The sequence below is a fragment of the Prunus avium genome, chromosome 4 (assembly GCF_965620075.1).
Source record: "Prunus avium chromosome 4, drPruAviu1.hap1.1, whole genome shotgun sequence".
In the NCBI taxonomy this organism is placed as follows: Eukaryota; Viridiplantae; Streptophyta; class Magnoliopsida; order Rosales; family Rosaceae; genus Prunus; species Prunus avium.
Window position 1 is genome coordinate 36829397 of NC_142287.1, and position 16092 is coordinate 36845488.

The 16092-nt window shown below is 37.6% G+C and overlaps 2 protein-coding genes across 15 annotated transcripts; one reads left to right on the forward strand and one right to left on the reverse strand.

Moving 5' to 3' along the window:
- Positions 1–512: 512 nt before the first annotated feature.
- On the forward strand, positions 513–12185 carry LOC110763062 (beta-glucosidase 45-like). Of its 14 annotated transcripts, none has more exons than XM_088251433.1 (15): positions 2249–2320; positions 2447–2534; positions 2621–3372; positions 3486–3552; positions 3784–4006; positions 4535–4748; positions 7765–7840; positions 7935–8009; positions 8171–8258; positions 8341–8593; positions 8700–8815; positions 8895–9153; positions 9231–9333; positions 11540–11675; positions 11912–12185. In XM_088251433.1, exons 3-15 carry the CDS (start codon positions 3214–3216, stop codon positions 12105–12107), a joined length of 1965 nt encoding a protein of 654 aa, XP_088107559.1. In that variant the 5' UTR covers positions 2249–2320; positions 2447–2534; positions 2621–3213; the 3' UTR covers positions 12108–12185. The 14 variants fall into 14 exon arrangements, with proteins under 14 accessions (XP_088107572.1, XP_088107559.1, XP_088107560.1 ...); XM_088251434.1 differs by having other exon boundaries at positions 7938–8009; XM_088251436.1 differs by lacking the exons at positions 11540–11675; positions 11912–12185 and adding exons at positions 9430–9538; positions 9767–10744.
- On the reverse strand, positions 12105–15990 carry LOC110763064 (Pseudouridine synthase family protein). Its single transcript, XM_021965807.2, has 9 exons — positions 15595–15990; positions 14983–15111; positions 14620–14874; positions 14463–14544; positions 14227–14342; positions 14084–14138; positions 13796–13907; positions 13108–13277; positions 12105–12598 (listed from the first exon to the last, which is right to left on the reverse strand). The coding sequence occupies exons 1-9, from the start codon at positions 15828–15830 to the stop codon at positions 12320–12322; spliced, it is 1434 nt and encodes a 477-aa protein (XP_021821499.1). The 5' UTR covers positions 15831–15990; the 3' UTR covers positions 12105–12319.
- Between the last annotated feature and the right edge of the window lie 102 nt (positions 15991–16092).

The window sequence follows — 16092 nt, forward strand, 5'->3', positions numbered from 1 at the left end:
GCCGTTCGGCTATACCGTTAAAATAATCTATGTATGTAGTATAGCCGCCCGGCTATACGCGTAAAATATACTATTTATCTATCGAGTATAGCCGTGCAGCGATACTCTTTAAAAATATACAGATCAACTTTATCTGTCATTAGTTTTCTGTATAGCAAATACAGATCAAGATAGAATCTGAAACTATATTACAAGTGAAGAGATAAAATGACAGATAAAGAAGAGGAATGGGCTAACACAGCAGGGTGATGGGGAGATCTCTTTGATGTGACTTTTGTGGTGCATGCATGTTTTAATTGCTCCTGCTTCATCCAAATGTTCCCATGATGCCATCTCCTTTCTATACTTTTTTAATGGTTTTGTCAACGTGATTATGATTATTTTGAGTTTATTCTCGCTCGCTAATGTTACATCTCTTCCTTTTGTCTTCATTTTAATTGCTTGCTTTCCAAAGACCATAGTTAGCATATATATATACCATCCGACCATTACTGATGCTTCTGTTTAGCAAATCGAACAGTATCAATTAGTTGGTTCCATTCCACGTCTGCCACAGATGTTGGATCAAAACGGCAATGCTTATTATTAAATAGACCTCTTTCTCTGTGAAACTTCATAAGTTGCATTTTATCACACACACAAAAAAAAAAAAAAAAAAACGAAAAACTATACTATTTCTACCTTCATACTTTCAAGCATTGTTATGGAAAATTTGTCAGCACTTCATGCTGTCCTTGTGGTTGAGATGTGCTTTTCAATTCTCATAGTGTCTTGTAATCACATATCTTTGAGAGGAAGCTCAGCTTCATCATCCCCTTTCCCAAGCAACTTCCTCTTTGGAACTGCATCCTCTTCTTACCAGGTATCTTGCCTTCCCTTCTTTACACACACACAGAATCAGTTTGTTTTAGTTATAAATTGTCATTTCTTCTTCATTCTTTTTCTCAGTTTGAGGGAGCTTTTCTGAATGATGGTAAAGGCCTCAACAATTGCGATGTTTTTACTCATAAGCCTGGTTAGATTAATGCTTGTGTTTTACTCCTTTGAATTTGATGCTTTACTTTCCCTCACTCCCAAGCCCCCATTGTCTTTCAAATCCAATGGTAGAGTTATTTCGGCTTGTCACACGCACAGGTCATATCTCAGATGGAACTAATGGAGATATTGCTGTTGATCAGTACCATCTTTATCTGGTTAGCTAGGCTCTTGAATAAATCTTATTTGCATCTACTTCTTCTCAATGATGATGACAATATTGCAGGTCTATTATTTTCAGTTTTACGTCAAATGCAGACATATTATTAATATTCCATTAATCCATTCAGTCCAGAAGCTACTTAACAAAAATTAAGAAGAATAGCTTTAAAATCCTCTGATATCTTTCTTACTGTTTTGTTAAACTTGAAATTAATTGTTGGGGCTGGACTTCTAAATTCTTCTTTAACCCAGCTCAAGCACAATACCTTATCCGAGACAATTGCAGTATTCATTTTTTTACATACAGAAACAAAATCCATCTTGTGTTGTGTATTTTTACCTTTTACTTCACTCCATTTGCTACTAATGGAGGTGGTCCCATAAAGGGACATGCCAAATCTCCTTGTCTATATACATGAATGGTATTAAACGAGGGAATGGCTAAAATGCTGGTGGTTGGTTAATATGTTGAATCCTTCCAAGTTTTGGATATAGACAGCTGATTGTAAGACTGGACCATCCCTCAGAATCTGATGATGGAACGACAGATTATCATCAGAAATAAAGAAATAATGAGATTATCAACCCCACCCAGTTGACTCATTGTCCTGTACCTCGTGTCGCTTGTATTCCATTTGTATATAGAGTTTTGGGAATTTCTGGTGGATAGTTTATCAACTGATTTGAGCTAGTAAGATCATTACCGTTTGAAGTGTACGTGTCCAAGTCTGAATTGTTAGAGCAGCTGAACAATTGGTGTGGACATTGAAACTTTTCATAGCTCTAGATAAAACAATAATGTGTGTGACTTTTATGGCTAATCTAAATTAGATATGCTGATAATCCTGTCCTGCTTTGTCATTCCTATGAAAAAACAGGAAGATTTAGATCTCATGAGTTACATTGGAGTCAATACTTACCGGTTTTCTATATCATGGGCAAGAGTTCTACCCAGTAAGTTATTTCATTCCTTCAGAAAGTGTCAACTTTGATTAATGGAATCCAAAGTTCTCATCTCTAAGTCACTTGTATTACAACTTTGAACTAGAAGGATGATTTGGAGAAGTGAATAGAGCTGGCATTGATCACTATAACAAGTTCATCGACACTCTTCTGCGCAGAGGTCTTCTTTGGTTCCATTGTTTATGTGTTCATCCAATTCATTGTTTCTGCATTAGTTCTTGAACAAATATGACAAACATGACAAATATTTAATTCCTTCCTCAATAATCTCCATGTCCTGTTCTAGGGATCCAGCCGTTCGTGACACTGACTCATTATGACATTCCTCAAGAACTTGAAGACATATATGGAGCTTGGCTAAGTCCCAAAGTGCAGTATGTAGCAAGATTCCCCCATCTGTCTTAACAAGTCACTAATAAGCAGTAACTATAAAGGGATGCAATTCAATTTGATTTTGCAGGGAGGATTTCAAACATTAAGCAAATATATGTTTCAAATTCTTTGGAGACAGAGTTAAGTACTGGGTGACTTTCAATGAGCCCAATGTTGCAGTTATTCATGGCTATAGGTCATGGATTTACCCCCCATCTCGTTGCTATGGCCTAATGATTTTGAGAGTAAAACAGTTTCCTAGATATTTATCCATTTCGAGTGATATGATTGGTTTGGTGGCCAGACGTTGGAGAATGGAGATCCATCAAAATGATGTGGAAATCTCTTTGATGTGACTTTGTGGTACTGTACATGTTTCAAATTTCCTGCTTCTAATAGGAGATGCATCCTTTTTCTAAACTTTAAGGTTTTTGTCAACGTGATTATGATTTTGAGTTTTTTCTCGCTCGCTAATGTCACATCCCTTCCTCTGGTTTTCATGTCAATTCCTTGCTTTCCAAAGAATGTTTGCTGATGCCTCTGATTACTGCTAGCAAATCGACCAATTATTAAATAGGCTTCTTTCTATGTGAACTTCATAAGTTCCAGTTTGATCAAAAAAAGAAAGAAAGAAAAACTGTACTAATTCGTTCATACTTCATCGTCCTTTTAAGCATTGTTATGGAGAATTTGTCAGCACTTCATGCTGTCCTTGTGGTTGAGATGTGCTTTTCAATTCTCATTGTGTCTTGTAATCACATATCTTTGAAAGGAAGCTCAGCTTCATCATCCCCTTTCCCAAGCAACTTCCTCCTTGGAACTGCATCCTCTTCTTACCAGGTATCTTGCCTTCTCTTCTTATATATATACACGCGGGCAAGCGAGCACGCACACACACAGAATCAGTTTGTTTTAGTTATATATTGTCATTTCTTCTTCATTCTTTTTCTCAGTTTGATGGAGCTTTTCTGAGTGATGGTAAAGGCCTCAACAACTGGGATGTTTTTACTCATAAGCCTGGTTAGATTAATGCTTGTGTTTTACTCCTTTGAATTTGATGCTTTACTTTCCCTTACTCCCCCAAGCCCGCATTGTCTTTCAAATCCAATGGTAGAGTTATTTTGGCTTGTCACACTCACAGGTCATATCTCAGATGGAACTAATGGAGATATTGCTGGTAGAGTTATGGTTTTAGAGTTTTGGCGGGTGTTAATTGTTCCGAGTACTAAATTATGCTGCTATGTGCATCAGGGTTCATGGGGGCTATGATATCAAACCTGGCATTCGTGTTCAGAAACATATTTTCGAAGAAAGGGATGAAGGGGAAGTCTGTCAGTGGTATGAACTATTATGCTTGTCTGTCTATGTTGTCTCTACTGATCCTGATACCATTTGCCATTGCCGTGGAGGGCCCCAAGGTGTGGGCCGCTGGATGGAACACAGCTCTTGCACAGATTGGTCCCAATATTGTCTGGTAATTTTCAATTACCTGCAACAGTCTGTAAAATTGCTGCCTTTTCTGTTCTATTGTTTGTCCACGGTATTGGACTTATAATTGCTGTGGTAGCTTCGATATGTTTGACCATTTTCAGCAATTAACTAAAGTGTTGAATGTAAAAGAGATATCTTGCATGGTTATAGACATAGAGGAGTATAATTCTAGACAATGAAGTTGGACTTCAGTTTCTCAAAATATTCTATCAGAAAAAGCATATATTTTCTTATCTGTGGAAGATTTGAAAATAAGATGGTATCATCTGCACAAGTGGGTTTCAGAATTTCTTTCTTTAAGGTTTAGTGAGACAAATCTACCCAACCTGGCTAAGTGAATCAGGTGATTGTTTTTGTGCATTTAGTTGCTGCAGTAAATTATATAGAAGGGCTAATCTGCTAATTTTGATCCTAAAGCCTTGAAAAGATTATTTAGTACTTGTTTAAAGCATTCACTCCCTTCCTCCTAAACTGTTTTACTTATGAAATCTGTACATCTATATCTAAACAGGTGGGTGGCAGCCCAGAGTATCTTCTATCACTTGTATAATCAGGTTTCGTACATGTCATTAGATCAGATATCTCCCTTAACATTCAGCATTGGGAACACAATGAAGCGGATATCCGTCATAGTCTCCTCCATCATTATCTTCCACACACCTGTTCAACCCGTCAATGCACTAGGAGCAGCCATTGCAATCCTTGGCACCTTCCTCTACTCACAGGTATGTTCCTCACCTTCTTATATAAGTGTTTTTTAGGAATTGCAGATAACATAATTAGTTTCACATTGGATTTAAGACCATGAAATATGGGAAATATTAAGATTGGGACACTTTATATTCCTCATCCATAGGCATTGAGTAGTTAAGTTGGAGATGATATCTGATCACATAAGCCCCTTATAATTGGTATCAAAGTGCATAACAATTGCTCAACTGGAAGTCACCTAATTGCCACCTCATGGATAATCAAAGTGCATAACCATAGCATCACTTCATAAGCTGCATAGTTTGGGACAAAGTTTGTGCATTGTTTTTATTCTGCGTACTTCGTGCCACTTGTCCAAACGGTGACAAGCCACTTGTCTATATGGTGACAAAAGAAACACCGGAAGGTGGCCTTCTAATTCTTCAAGAGCCACTAAACAAAAAGGGGGCAATCTTTCCTTCTTCTCAAGTCGACGCAATTTCTTTTGCTACAGTAAGACCCAAATTGATGAATGAACTTGGCCTGTTCAAACTGCCACAGTTGTCTGTGTCATATTGGACTTGTATATCAGGCCCAAGTCCTGACAGAGTACATTGGCACAACAGCTTCAAAAAGTACGCGTAACGAAGGCAGGGTTCTTAGGGTGGGTGGAACCTCTTGCCCACATTTAATAATTTCTTTTCTTGAAAAGCATCTGCATAGGACCCACAAAAAAAAAATTTGGCCTAGACCTAAGCTGGATTACAATTGGCTTGGTTGGAGGGATAAAGGTAAATATGGCCCTTCAAATTTTGCCAAAGCTGGGTTACAATTGGTTGGTTAGATGGATTTTGCATTATCTTAGGATTATTAGTAAAACAGTTTCCTAGATATTTATCCATTTCAAGTCATATGATTGGTTTGGTGGCCAGACATTGGAGAATGGTGATCCATCAAAATGATGTGGAAATCTCTTCGATGTGACTGTGGTACTGTACATGTTTCAAATTTCCTGCTCCATAGGAGATGCATCTTTTTTCTAAACTTTAACGTTTTTGTCAACGTGATTATGATTTTGAGTTTTTTTCTCGCTCGGTAATGTCACATCTCTTTGTCTGGTCTTCATTTCAATTCCTTGCTTTACAAAGACTGTTTGCTGATGCTCTGATTACTGCTAGCAAATCGACCAATTATTAAATAGGCTTCTTTCTATGTGAACTTCATAAGTTCCAGTTTGATCAAAAAAAGAAAGAAAAAAACAACTATACTAATTCATTCATACTTCATCGTCCTTTTAAGCATTTTTATGGAGAATTTGTCAGCACTTCATGCTGTCCTTGTGGTTGAGATGTTCTTTTCAATTCTCATTGTGTCTTGTAATCACATATCTTTGAAAGGAAGCTCAGCTTCATCATCCCCTTTCCCAAGCAACTTCCTCCTTGGAACTGCATCCTCTTCTTACCAGGTATCTTGCCTTCTCTTCTTATATATATACACGCGGGCAAGCGAGCACGCACACACACAGAATCAGTTTGTTTTAGTTATATATTGTCATTTCTTCTTCATTCTTTTTCTCAGTTTGAGGGAGCTTTTCTGACTGATGGTAAAGGCCTCAACAACTGGGATGTTTTTACTCATAAGCCTGGTTAGATTAATGCTTGTGTTTTACTCCTTTGAATTTGATGCTTTACTTTCCCTCACTCCCAAGCCCCCATTGTTTTTCAAATCCAATGGTAGAGTTATTTTGGCTTGTCACACTCACAGGTCATATCTCAGATGGAACTAATGGAGATATTGCTGTTGATCAGTTCCATCTTTATCTGGTTAGCTAGGCTCTTGAATAAACCTTACTTGCAATCTACTTCTCAATGATGATGACAACGTTGCATGTCCATTAATCCCTTTTTACTCTTTTCCTTTCTTTTTACAGTTGTCATTAATAAGAAGAATTGATTTAGGGTGTGTTTACTAATCTGGAACTGAATTCCACTTGTGAAGGATTTTTGAGTTTACTTCGCATCAAGGAACTAAAAAGTAAGTGAGGCTCATACAAAATTAGGAATTGAATTCCTGATTTTGGAGGAATTCAATTCTTAGGTGGGAGGTGGTATTCTAATTCTTGGAGAACTAACCCATTAGGAATTCATCTTTTTTACCTATTATATCCTAACACAATTTTAAAAATTCCAAACTTTCCATCTACTTTAACCCAACAACAAGGACATTTTAATAATTAGAACCACTCCTACCCCAAACTTTCCATCTACTTTAACTCAATGGGAATCCGGAATCTAATTCTCCTCAATCCAACTCCTCCTCAATTCAATTCCTCCTAATCCAATTACAGATTAGTAAACATGCCAAAATCCTTCTTACTGTTTTGTTAAACTTGGAATTAAGTGTGGGGCTGGAATTCCTTAATATCCTTCTTTAACCCAGCTCAAGCAGAAGACTTTATCTGAGTTGGATTTGCACCCCAGATTCTTTAAACAATTGCAGTTTTCATTCTTTTACATACAGAAACAGGATCTATCATGTGTTGTGTATTTTCCTTTTTTCTTCACTACGCCACTAAGGGTTTACCATGGAGCTGGTCCCATAAAGAGACGCCAAATTTCCTTGTCTATATACATGAATGGTATTAAATGTGGGAATGACTAAATACTAGTGGTTAATATGTTAAATCCTTCCAAATTCTGGATATAGACAGCTGATTAAGAGCCTGGACAACCTCTCAGAATCTTAGGATGGAACAATAAATTTTGCTCAGACCAAAAAAAGAAAAACTAATGAGATTATAAACCCCACCCCAGTTGTCAATGTCCTCCATTTATTTTGGGAATTTCTGGTGGATAGTTTATCAACTGATTTGAGCTAGTAAGATCATTACCGTTCGAAATGTACGTGTCCAAGTCAGAATTAGAGCGGGTGTGGACATTGAAACTTTTCATCGCTCTAGATAAAACAATAATGTGTGTTGACTTTAATTGCTAATCTGGATTAGATTTGCTGATAATCCTGTCCTGCTTTGCCGTTCCTATGAAAAAACAGGACGATTTAGATCTCATGAGTTACATTGGAGTCAATTCTTACCGGTTTTCTATATCATGGGCAAGAGTTCTACCCAGTAAGTATTTTCATTCCTTCAGAAAGTGTCCACTTTGATTAATAGCATCCAATGTTCTCATATCTAAGTCACTTGTATTGTAACTTTGAACCAGAAGGAAGATTTGGAAAAGTGAATAGAGCCGGCATTGACTACTATAACAAGTTCATCGACGCTCTTCTGAGCAGAGGTCTTCTTTGTTACCATTGTTGATGTGATCATCCAATTCATTTTTGCTGTATTACTTGGTCAAAAATCATCTCAGTTTGATTGATCACATAACTTCTAGTTCTTGAACAAATATGACAAATATTTAAGTACTTCCTCAACAATATCCATGTCCTGTTCTAGGGATCCAGCCATTCGTGACATTGTCTCATTACGACATTCCTCAGGAACTTGAAGACAGATATGGAGCTTGGCTAAGCCCCAAACTGCAGTATGTAGCAAGATTCCCCATCTGTCTTAACAAGTTACTAATAAGCAAGAACTATGGGATGCAATTTAATTTAATTTTGCAGGGAGGATTTCAAATATTATGCAAATACATGTTTCAAATTCTTTGGGGACAGCGTTAAGTACTGGGTGACTTTCAATGAGCCCAATGTTGTAGTTATTCGTGGCTATAGGTCAGGGGTTTACCCACCATCTCGTTGCTCTAGCCCATTTGGGAATTGTACTAGTGGGAATTCAGAGAAGGAGCCTTTCATTGCAGCTCATAACATCATTCTATCCCATGCAGCTGCTGTGAATATATACCGAACCCAATACCAGGTTTTCAATAATGTCCTGTCTTCATCAAATTTGTAGGTTTAACTTAAGATTGATTCGTGAGTAGAATTGATTCGGCTTTGTTCTAATGCATGTCTTTTACACTCAGAAAAAACAAGGAGGTAGCATTGGAATGATCATGAATGCTGTATGGTATGAACCCATCAGCAACTCCTTAGAAGACAAGTTAGCAGCTGAGAGGGCTCAATCTTTCTATGTGAACTGGTAAGAAGTTTCTCATATTTCTCTGGCTATACATCCATACTGAAGGATGGTCACACAACAACGAAAATGTTCAATGCAGGTTCTTAGACCCGATTGTACATGGGAAATATCCTGCAGAAATGCAGGAGATTCTAGGAGCTGATTTGCCTATATTTTCAGAATCTGATGTGGAGATGCTGAGGAAGAACAGATTAGATTTCATTGGCATCAACCACTATACCAGCTTTTACATAAAAGACTGTATCTTTTCTGAATGTGAACCAGGACCAGGAGCTTCAAGGACGGAGGGTTTCGCTTTGCGAACTGCAGAAAAAGATGGAGTCTTCCTTGGAGAACCAGTATGTAATATCTCATCTTGTCATCATCACCACAACAATTAATTTCTGCAATTTACCCAAACATTTTGTTGATGTAGACTTCGGTTGACTGGCTGTATGTCTACCCTCAAGGAATGGAGAAGATTGTAACGTACGTAAAAGACAGATACAATAATACACCAATCTTCATCACAGAAAATGGTAAGGTGCAAACTCAGATCTTTGATTAAAAAGTGACCTCCAAACCCCAATTATTGGATCCAGAAAATTCTTATATAATTAGAGTGGGTCTTGTAGGGTTTGGTAAGACTGATAATTCGAATTCCACCAATGAAGAATTACTCAATGATGTCAAGAGAGTGGAGTACATGAGGTCCTACTTACATGCACTAGCAGAAGCAATGAGGTATGCCAAGGCATATGGGACCTCTTGCATTTAGTTCTTGAACTTTAAGTTACACTCAGCTATCATTGTCACCAAACGAGTGCACGCAACGTTCCTCTCTTAATAATCAATCATGTCATCACTGCACACAGTTATTGGATACAATAATTTTATGGTAATAACATTGTGGTGTTTTGCACACAGTTCAAATTTGGTGGAAATTAATTGAATTTTTGATAATATGGTCAGGAAAGGAGCAGATGTAAGAGGGTACTTCGTGTGGTCGTTGCTTGACAATTTCGAGTGGACCAGTGGATATACTGTTCGGTTTGGACTTCACTATGTTGATTATGCCACTCTCAAAAGAACTCGAAGACTCTCAGCGGATTGGTACAAACAATTTATTTCTAATCATACGGTGGAAATTTTAAGTGCCACAGCATGATCAAGAAAATCAATGTAGAGAGCACTCAACAGCAGCTATAGAGTAGTGAATGCGCCGCCTTACACCAGAGTTCGATTCTCCTCCTCGTACATTAGAGCAGTTTATAATAGGGAGATTCACTATTATATCCAATATAAGAGCCCAAATTATAAAAAATAAAAAAACCCTATATGAAATGGACTTTAGAAACACACCAAAAGCCCATTTACAACATAAGAAAAAGACTTTTAAGTTCTTTTAAATTACAAAACTGTCATTAATTTCTTAAAACAAACCCAACCCCAAAACCTCATAAAAAAAATCCAAAACACTCAATAGGGCATCAAAGTAATTTAATAATCAAAATTAAATTCAATAGGGTCAGCTATCATTTTTGGGGTTTGTTTATAGAAATTAAATGGTGTGGGTTTTATTTATAGTTTTAGTGCTAAGAATGGGTATATGACTAAATATCTCTCTATAATATTGTGTCTGTCAAAAAATAAAGCCATCTTCCCAGTCATGTAGTGTGTATCTTCCCAAAGAGCCTAAAAATCCCGGTTTTCTGAAACATAGAATGATCTAGAGAGACAATGCTATATTGAAGTGTTTAACAATCAAAACACAGGGTATCTGATCATCAAGATCATAGCCATGGACTTGGTTAAAAAAATCATGCTCTGTTCCGCGGGATATGGTTTAATTAGACAATTGTATTGTAGGTTTCCTTCTGTTCACCGGTTGGAAAAATTGTATTGTACATTTTTTAGTAAATAAGAACAATGTTTGAATTGATGTATGAATTGGCCCTGTTGAATTGAGTATAGCCGAGCGGTTATACGTTTAAAATATTCTATTTATGGAGTATGGCCGAGCGGTTTGAACCCATCAGCAACTCCTTAGAAGACAAGTTAGCAGCAGAGAGGGCTCAATCTTTTTATATGAACTGGTAATAAGAAGTTTCTCATGTAATATTTCTCTAGCTATGCATCCATACTGAAGCATGGTCACACAACAACGAAAATGTTCAATGCAGGCTCTTAGACCCAATTGTGCATGGGAGATATCCTGCAGAAATGCATGAGATTCTGGGAGCTGATTTGCCTATATTTTCAGAAAATCTGATGTGGAGATGCTGAGGAAGAACAGATTAGACTTCATTGGCATCAACCACTATACCAGCTTTTACATAAAAGACTGTATCTTTTCTGCATGTGAACCAGGACCAGGAGCTTCAAGGACGGAGGGTTTCACTTTGCGAACCGCAGAAAAAGATGGAGTCTTCCTTGGAGAACCAGTATGTAATCTCTCATCTTATTATCATCACCACAACAACACTTAATTTCTTGTGCAATTTACCTAAGCTTTTTGTTGATGTAGACTTCCGTTGACTGGCTGTATGTGTACCCTCAAGGAATGGACAAGATTGTAACCTACGTAAAAGACAGATACAATAATACTCCAATCTTCATCACAGAAAATGGTAAGGTGTAAAGTCATATATTTGATTAAAACTGACCCCTCCCCTCCCCCAAATACAGCCGGTCAAATATTGAATCCGGAAAAAGATTCTTATATCATTGGACTGGGTCTTGTAGGGTTTGGTGAGACTGAGATTCCGAATTCCACCAATGAAGAATTACTCAATGACGTCAAGAGAGTGAAGTACATGAGGTCCTACTTACATGCACTAGCAGAAGCAATGAGCTTACATGCACTAGCAGAAGCAATGAGGTATGCCAAGGCATATGGGACCTCTTGCATTTAGTTCTTGAACTTTAAGTTACACTCAGCTATCATTGTCACCAAATGAGTGCACGCAATGTTCTTATCATAATAATCAATTACGTGATCACTGCATACACTCCTTGGATGCTATAATTTTCTCCATATATGGTAGTGACATTGTGGTGTTTTGCAAACAGTTCAAATGTGGTGGAAAACTAATTGAATTTTTTATTTTTGATCAGGAAAGGAGCAGATGTAAGAGGGTACTTTGTGTGGTCATTGCTTGACAATTTCGAGTGGACTAGTGGATATACTGTTCGGTTTGGACTTCACCATGTTGATTATGCCACTCTCAAGAGAACTCAAAGACTCTCAGCAGCCTGGTACAAAAAATTTATTTCTAATCATACGGTGCAAATTTTAAGTGCCACAGCATGATCAAGAAAATCAATGTAGCGAGCACTCAAGAGCAAGCTATCTTTTTAATCAATCAATAAAGCCATTACTTCCCAATCATATAGTTTACATATTACGGGTACAATCTATCTTGAAATTCTAGAAATCAAACATATGAGACAGACAGGCACCCTAACTCTAGCAAACGGAAAAGACCATACCATGCAATTGATTGGCATCCCCCTTTTCTAAATTTATTGACACCTCCACCAAGGAGCTCTAGCCTCAAAAGTGTGCTTCTCATCATCCCATGATATCTGACATGCTTGAAGACCGATAGCAACATTAGGTTCCTTTCCATGCCGTGCAATCCACCCTGCAACGGCTGTTTCTTTATCATTTTCAGTAGTATAATGCTTCTTATATTGGCCAAACGGGTTCAGTCCAGGACTTTCCATCTCTGCAACTGCAGCTGGCATGTACATGGAATCACCCACTATAGGTGCACCGCAGGCTGCCAGTTGCGCTCGAACCTGCATCGTAAATGTAGTTATTTCCAAAGCAATAATCCAAATCTGATCTTACTTGTAACACCAACTAATAATACAATCGTCCATACTGTTTTAATCTTTAATTCCTGAGTAGTCAATGACAAAACTAAATGAAACAGAAAGCAATAACCATGACGGAGTCGAGCAATATGTCCCTTGTGCCAAAGAACCTAAAAATCACGGTTTTCTGAACAGTTAATTGATATATCACTTTCCCACAATCTTGAAACTACTGAAATTTCTGCCTTTTGAAGTATTATATACTCTTGAGGCAGCTGGACCTCTCTTTAAAATTAAAAGGTAGTTTCATCCAGGAGGCACAACTTATTTCCTTTCTTTGGGCCAATCAGAAGCCACTATTAAGAAGACAGTATCTCAGAGATCTCAGAGAAACAAATTGAGGGAGTGGTCATCATCTTGCTCCAAATAGAGTGGGAAAAGAAAATGATACTAATTAAATTCATATATTAATACAATCTTTTGCTCCTTACCTGATGAGTCCGCCCAGTCAAAAGGTTGATTTTACATTCATACGCATAATCTTTTGAAGGCCACCCACAGTCTTCAACACAATATTTCTCTTCAACGACAGCATTTGGCCAGGGAACCTCCTTGCATTCCATAACCTCAAGTTGACACAAACTCCACCTTTCAATGAAATCTGCATACCACAACTTTTTGAGCATCATCCAGAAGGAGAGGAGTTTCCTATCAAGCATAGAAGTCTCATGGTGTATAATTTTTATTTTATTTTTCAGGTTACATTCATAAAGTATCTTTCATCAATTGAGTTTGTGAAGAAATATCTTTGAAGTTGTAGCCACAATGTTACAGTAAGTAAAAGAAAGCTTTAAACTCTGTCTAGTTTCAATGCAAGTTTTTAAACAACATTTATATAAAAGAAAATGAAACATAATCCTAAAGCTTGTTTTTAACAACAGCCTGTCTAGGTGAATCATCTCACCAAATGCCTGTGGAAAGTAATGGTTTCCTAATGTTACATACAAGTAGCACATACTGAAGTCATCATTTCAGCTCCAACAAGGAAAATAGAAAAGGAAATATAATTTGCAAAACAATGTGGTGAGAAGGTAATGACTTTAAGTACTTGACGCATTCAAAATGAAACTACTCAAACTCCAATCTAATTTCAATGCAGTGCTAGAAATAGATTATTACCTTCTGAAATGAGTCTAGGAGCCACATTAATTGGACGCATGTAGTGAGTAATTATTCCAGTTGGCACAGGAGCAGCAGCAAGAGCAAGGTAAACCTTCTTCACTTTTTTCTCCTAGGTATAAGAAAAGAAAAATAAACTTAATGACCTAAGAAGATGGAGCTCGGGGTTGGACTGCTGCAATAAGGAACCACTCAGATTCATAGTTATATAGCAGCTGGCCTTCCCCTCCCTGTAATTAAGGCTAGTTCAATCTAATACATGCCAACGTATGGTATTGCAAAACTTACTCTGATTTTCCCATGAAAAACTGAGCAATACTCCTTGGTTCTAGCTAAGACAACACTGCAAGTGAGTTAGTACTGTAGTATTTATACCACAACCTCTATGTCTCAACAAAAACCAGGACAAGAACTAATATAATATACCATACCATCCTTCTGTACAATTATCAATCTGATGTGTAGTATTCAGGGGGGTTGTAAGTCCCAAGGCACGAGTGGCAAAGGTTGCACAACTTTCTTCGATGTTGTCTGTAGTTCCTCCTACCTGAAAAAAATTTGCCATAAAATCATAGTAGTAAGCAACTAATTAACTATTCAAAAGAAAAATATTTGATAATGCCATAAAAAGATATGGCAAAACACATGATTCTGTAATGATACGTACTGTTGTACCCGCAGGTTTGTCCAAAACCACAAATTCTTCAGATACAGCTATAATTCTTGATTTCCAGTCAATTTCATAGCACCTGATGAAAATCCTGATGTGAACAAGAATTTCACTTGTAAAAATGATGATAGACCTGTCAAATATTGTGTTCTACCTAGGAAAACGTTTTGGGTGTACATGCACACGTAAGTATGTTCCAGCTTCAACAAATTCGTCTGCCTGTGTTATCCGGAAAGTTTTCTGCGCTTCTCTTACAGTTTTTCCTTTGATCGAAGCTCTATTCTTTAGTACTGAGGGTGCTGTAACTTCTTTAAATACCCTCATTTGCTCTGGGGTTGCGGTTGGAGGAGGCTTTGGACATACAAGGGCATAATACACAGCTCCAAAATGGATGAGATCTGCAACAAACCTTCAAAGAATGAAATTTTTTCTATTTATCACTAAAATTTGAGAATGACAGAAATCATATGTCATACATCAACTTAAAACAATGAGAATACAAAAGAGCAGTACTCACTGAGGAGGAAGATCCAGAGTTTTACAGATATATTCTAGAACAGGCCCCCCTTCTGAAACAACCAAGTGCTCAACTCTTGGTGGTCCATTGTGTGAGGGACATGGAAGCAAGCGAGTATATTCAGGGTAGCTGAAAGAAGATATGCTATCAAAGTCAGTAAACTAAAAGAGTAGGCACTAAAAAGGTAACTACATAAAGAATGTATAGTTTCTCATTGGTTAGGACGAAAAAGGGCAGAAATAAGTGCTAAATGTACAATTGCATACCCTTTTTTAAAACAAAAGTTGGGGAATAAAAAGGATGCTTTGAGATTCTTAAGCCATAAACAATGAGGAAAATAAATAACTTAGAACTTCATGAAATGTAGTTTCACTCAGTTTTAGTTAAAGCATCTACTTTCAAGTTTTAAACAATCCAAATGCCGAAATTGCAGATACCCAACAACATATAAGCAGTAAATATTAAAAACTTTGGATTCCAGCATCTTCATTTCCAATCAAAGTGCACCAAATTTCGACCAGTTTAGTAAAATGCTCACTTTCAGCAAAAGAATATAAAAATAAAAAATTAAGCCAAAATCTCAGGCATTAAAGTTGGAAAATTTGAAGGTACCCATTTACAGAAGAAACGGCAGTTGGTTGGGTAACGTCTTGTTTCAAGGATTCGCATGCAAACGTAGTTCGTTTCTTTGAACTCCGAGAAAAACAAGCCACCTTAACATGCTTGTAGTTGTTGGCGTGTTCACTGAGAGCGACATGGGTGAGTGCTAACGTGCGCACAAGTGCCACTGGCGCACTGAAATTCCGGCAACCATTGGCCAACATTGAGGTAAAGCTCACAGACCCCATCTTCCCTCCAAGCCTGAAGCTGAAAGTACAGCTACCGCGGTGCTTGAGGTGATTATGAGGCGAGGTTCAACTGAGATTTTGATTTCAGAAAATCGGGTAGGAGTCGGGTTTTAACATTGCAAAGGGCCAGGTCCGTGAAACATGACCCAAGTTCGACCCACGACTGATTGGGCCTCTGTTACCAGAAAGCAAACGGGTCAAAATTCAATGGGTCAAAGCCATTGAAGTCAATTTGGGCTCTTTTGGTGCTGTCTCTGTTACT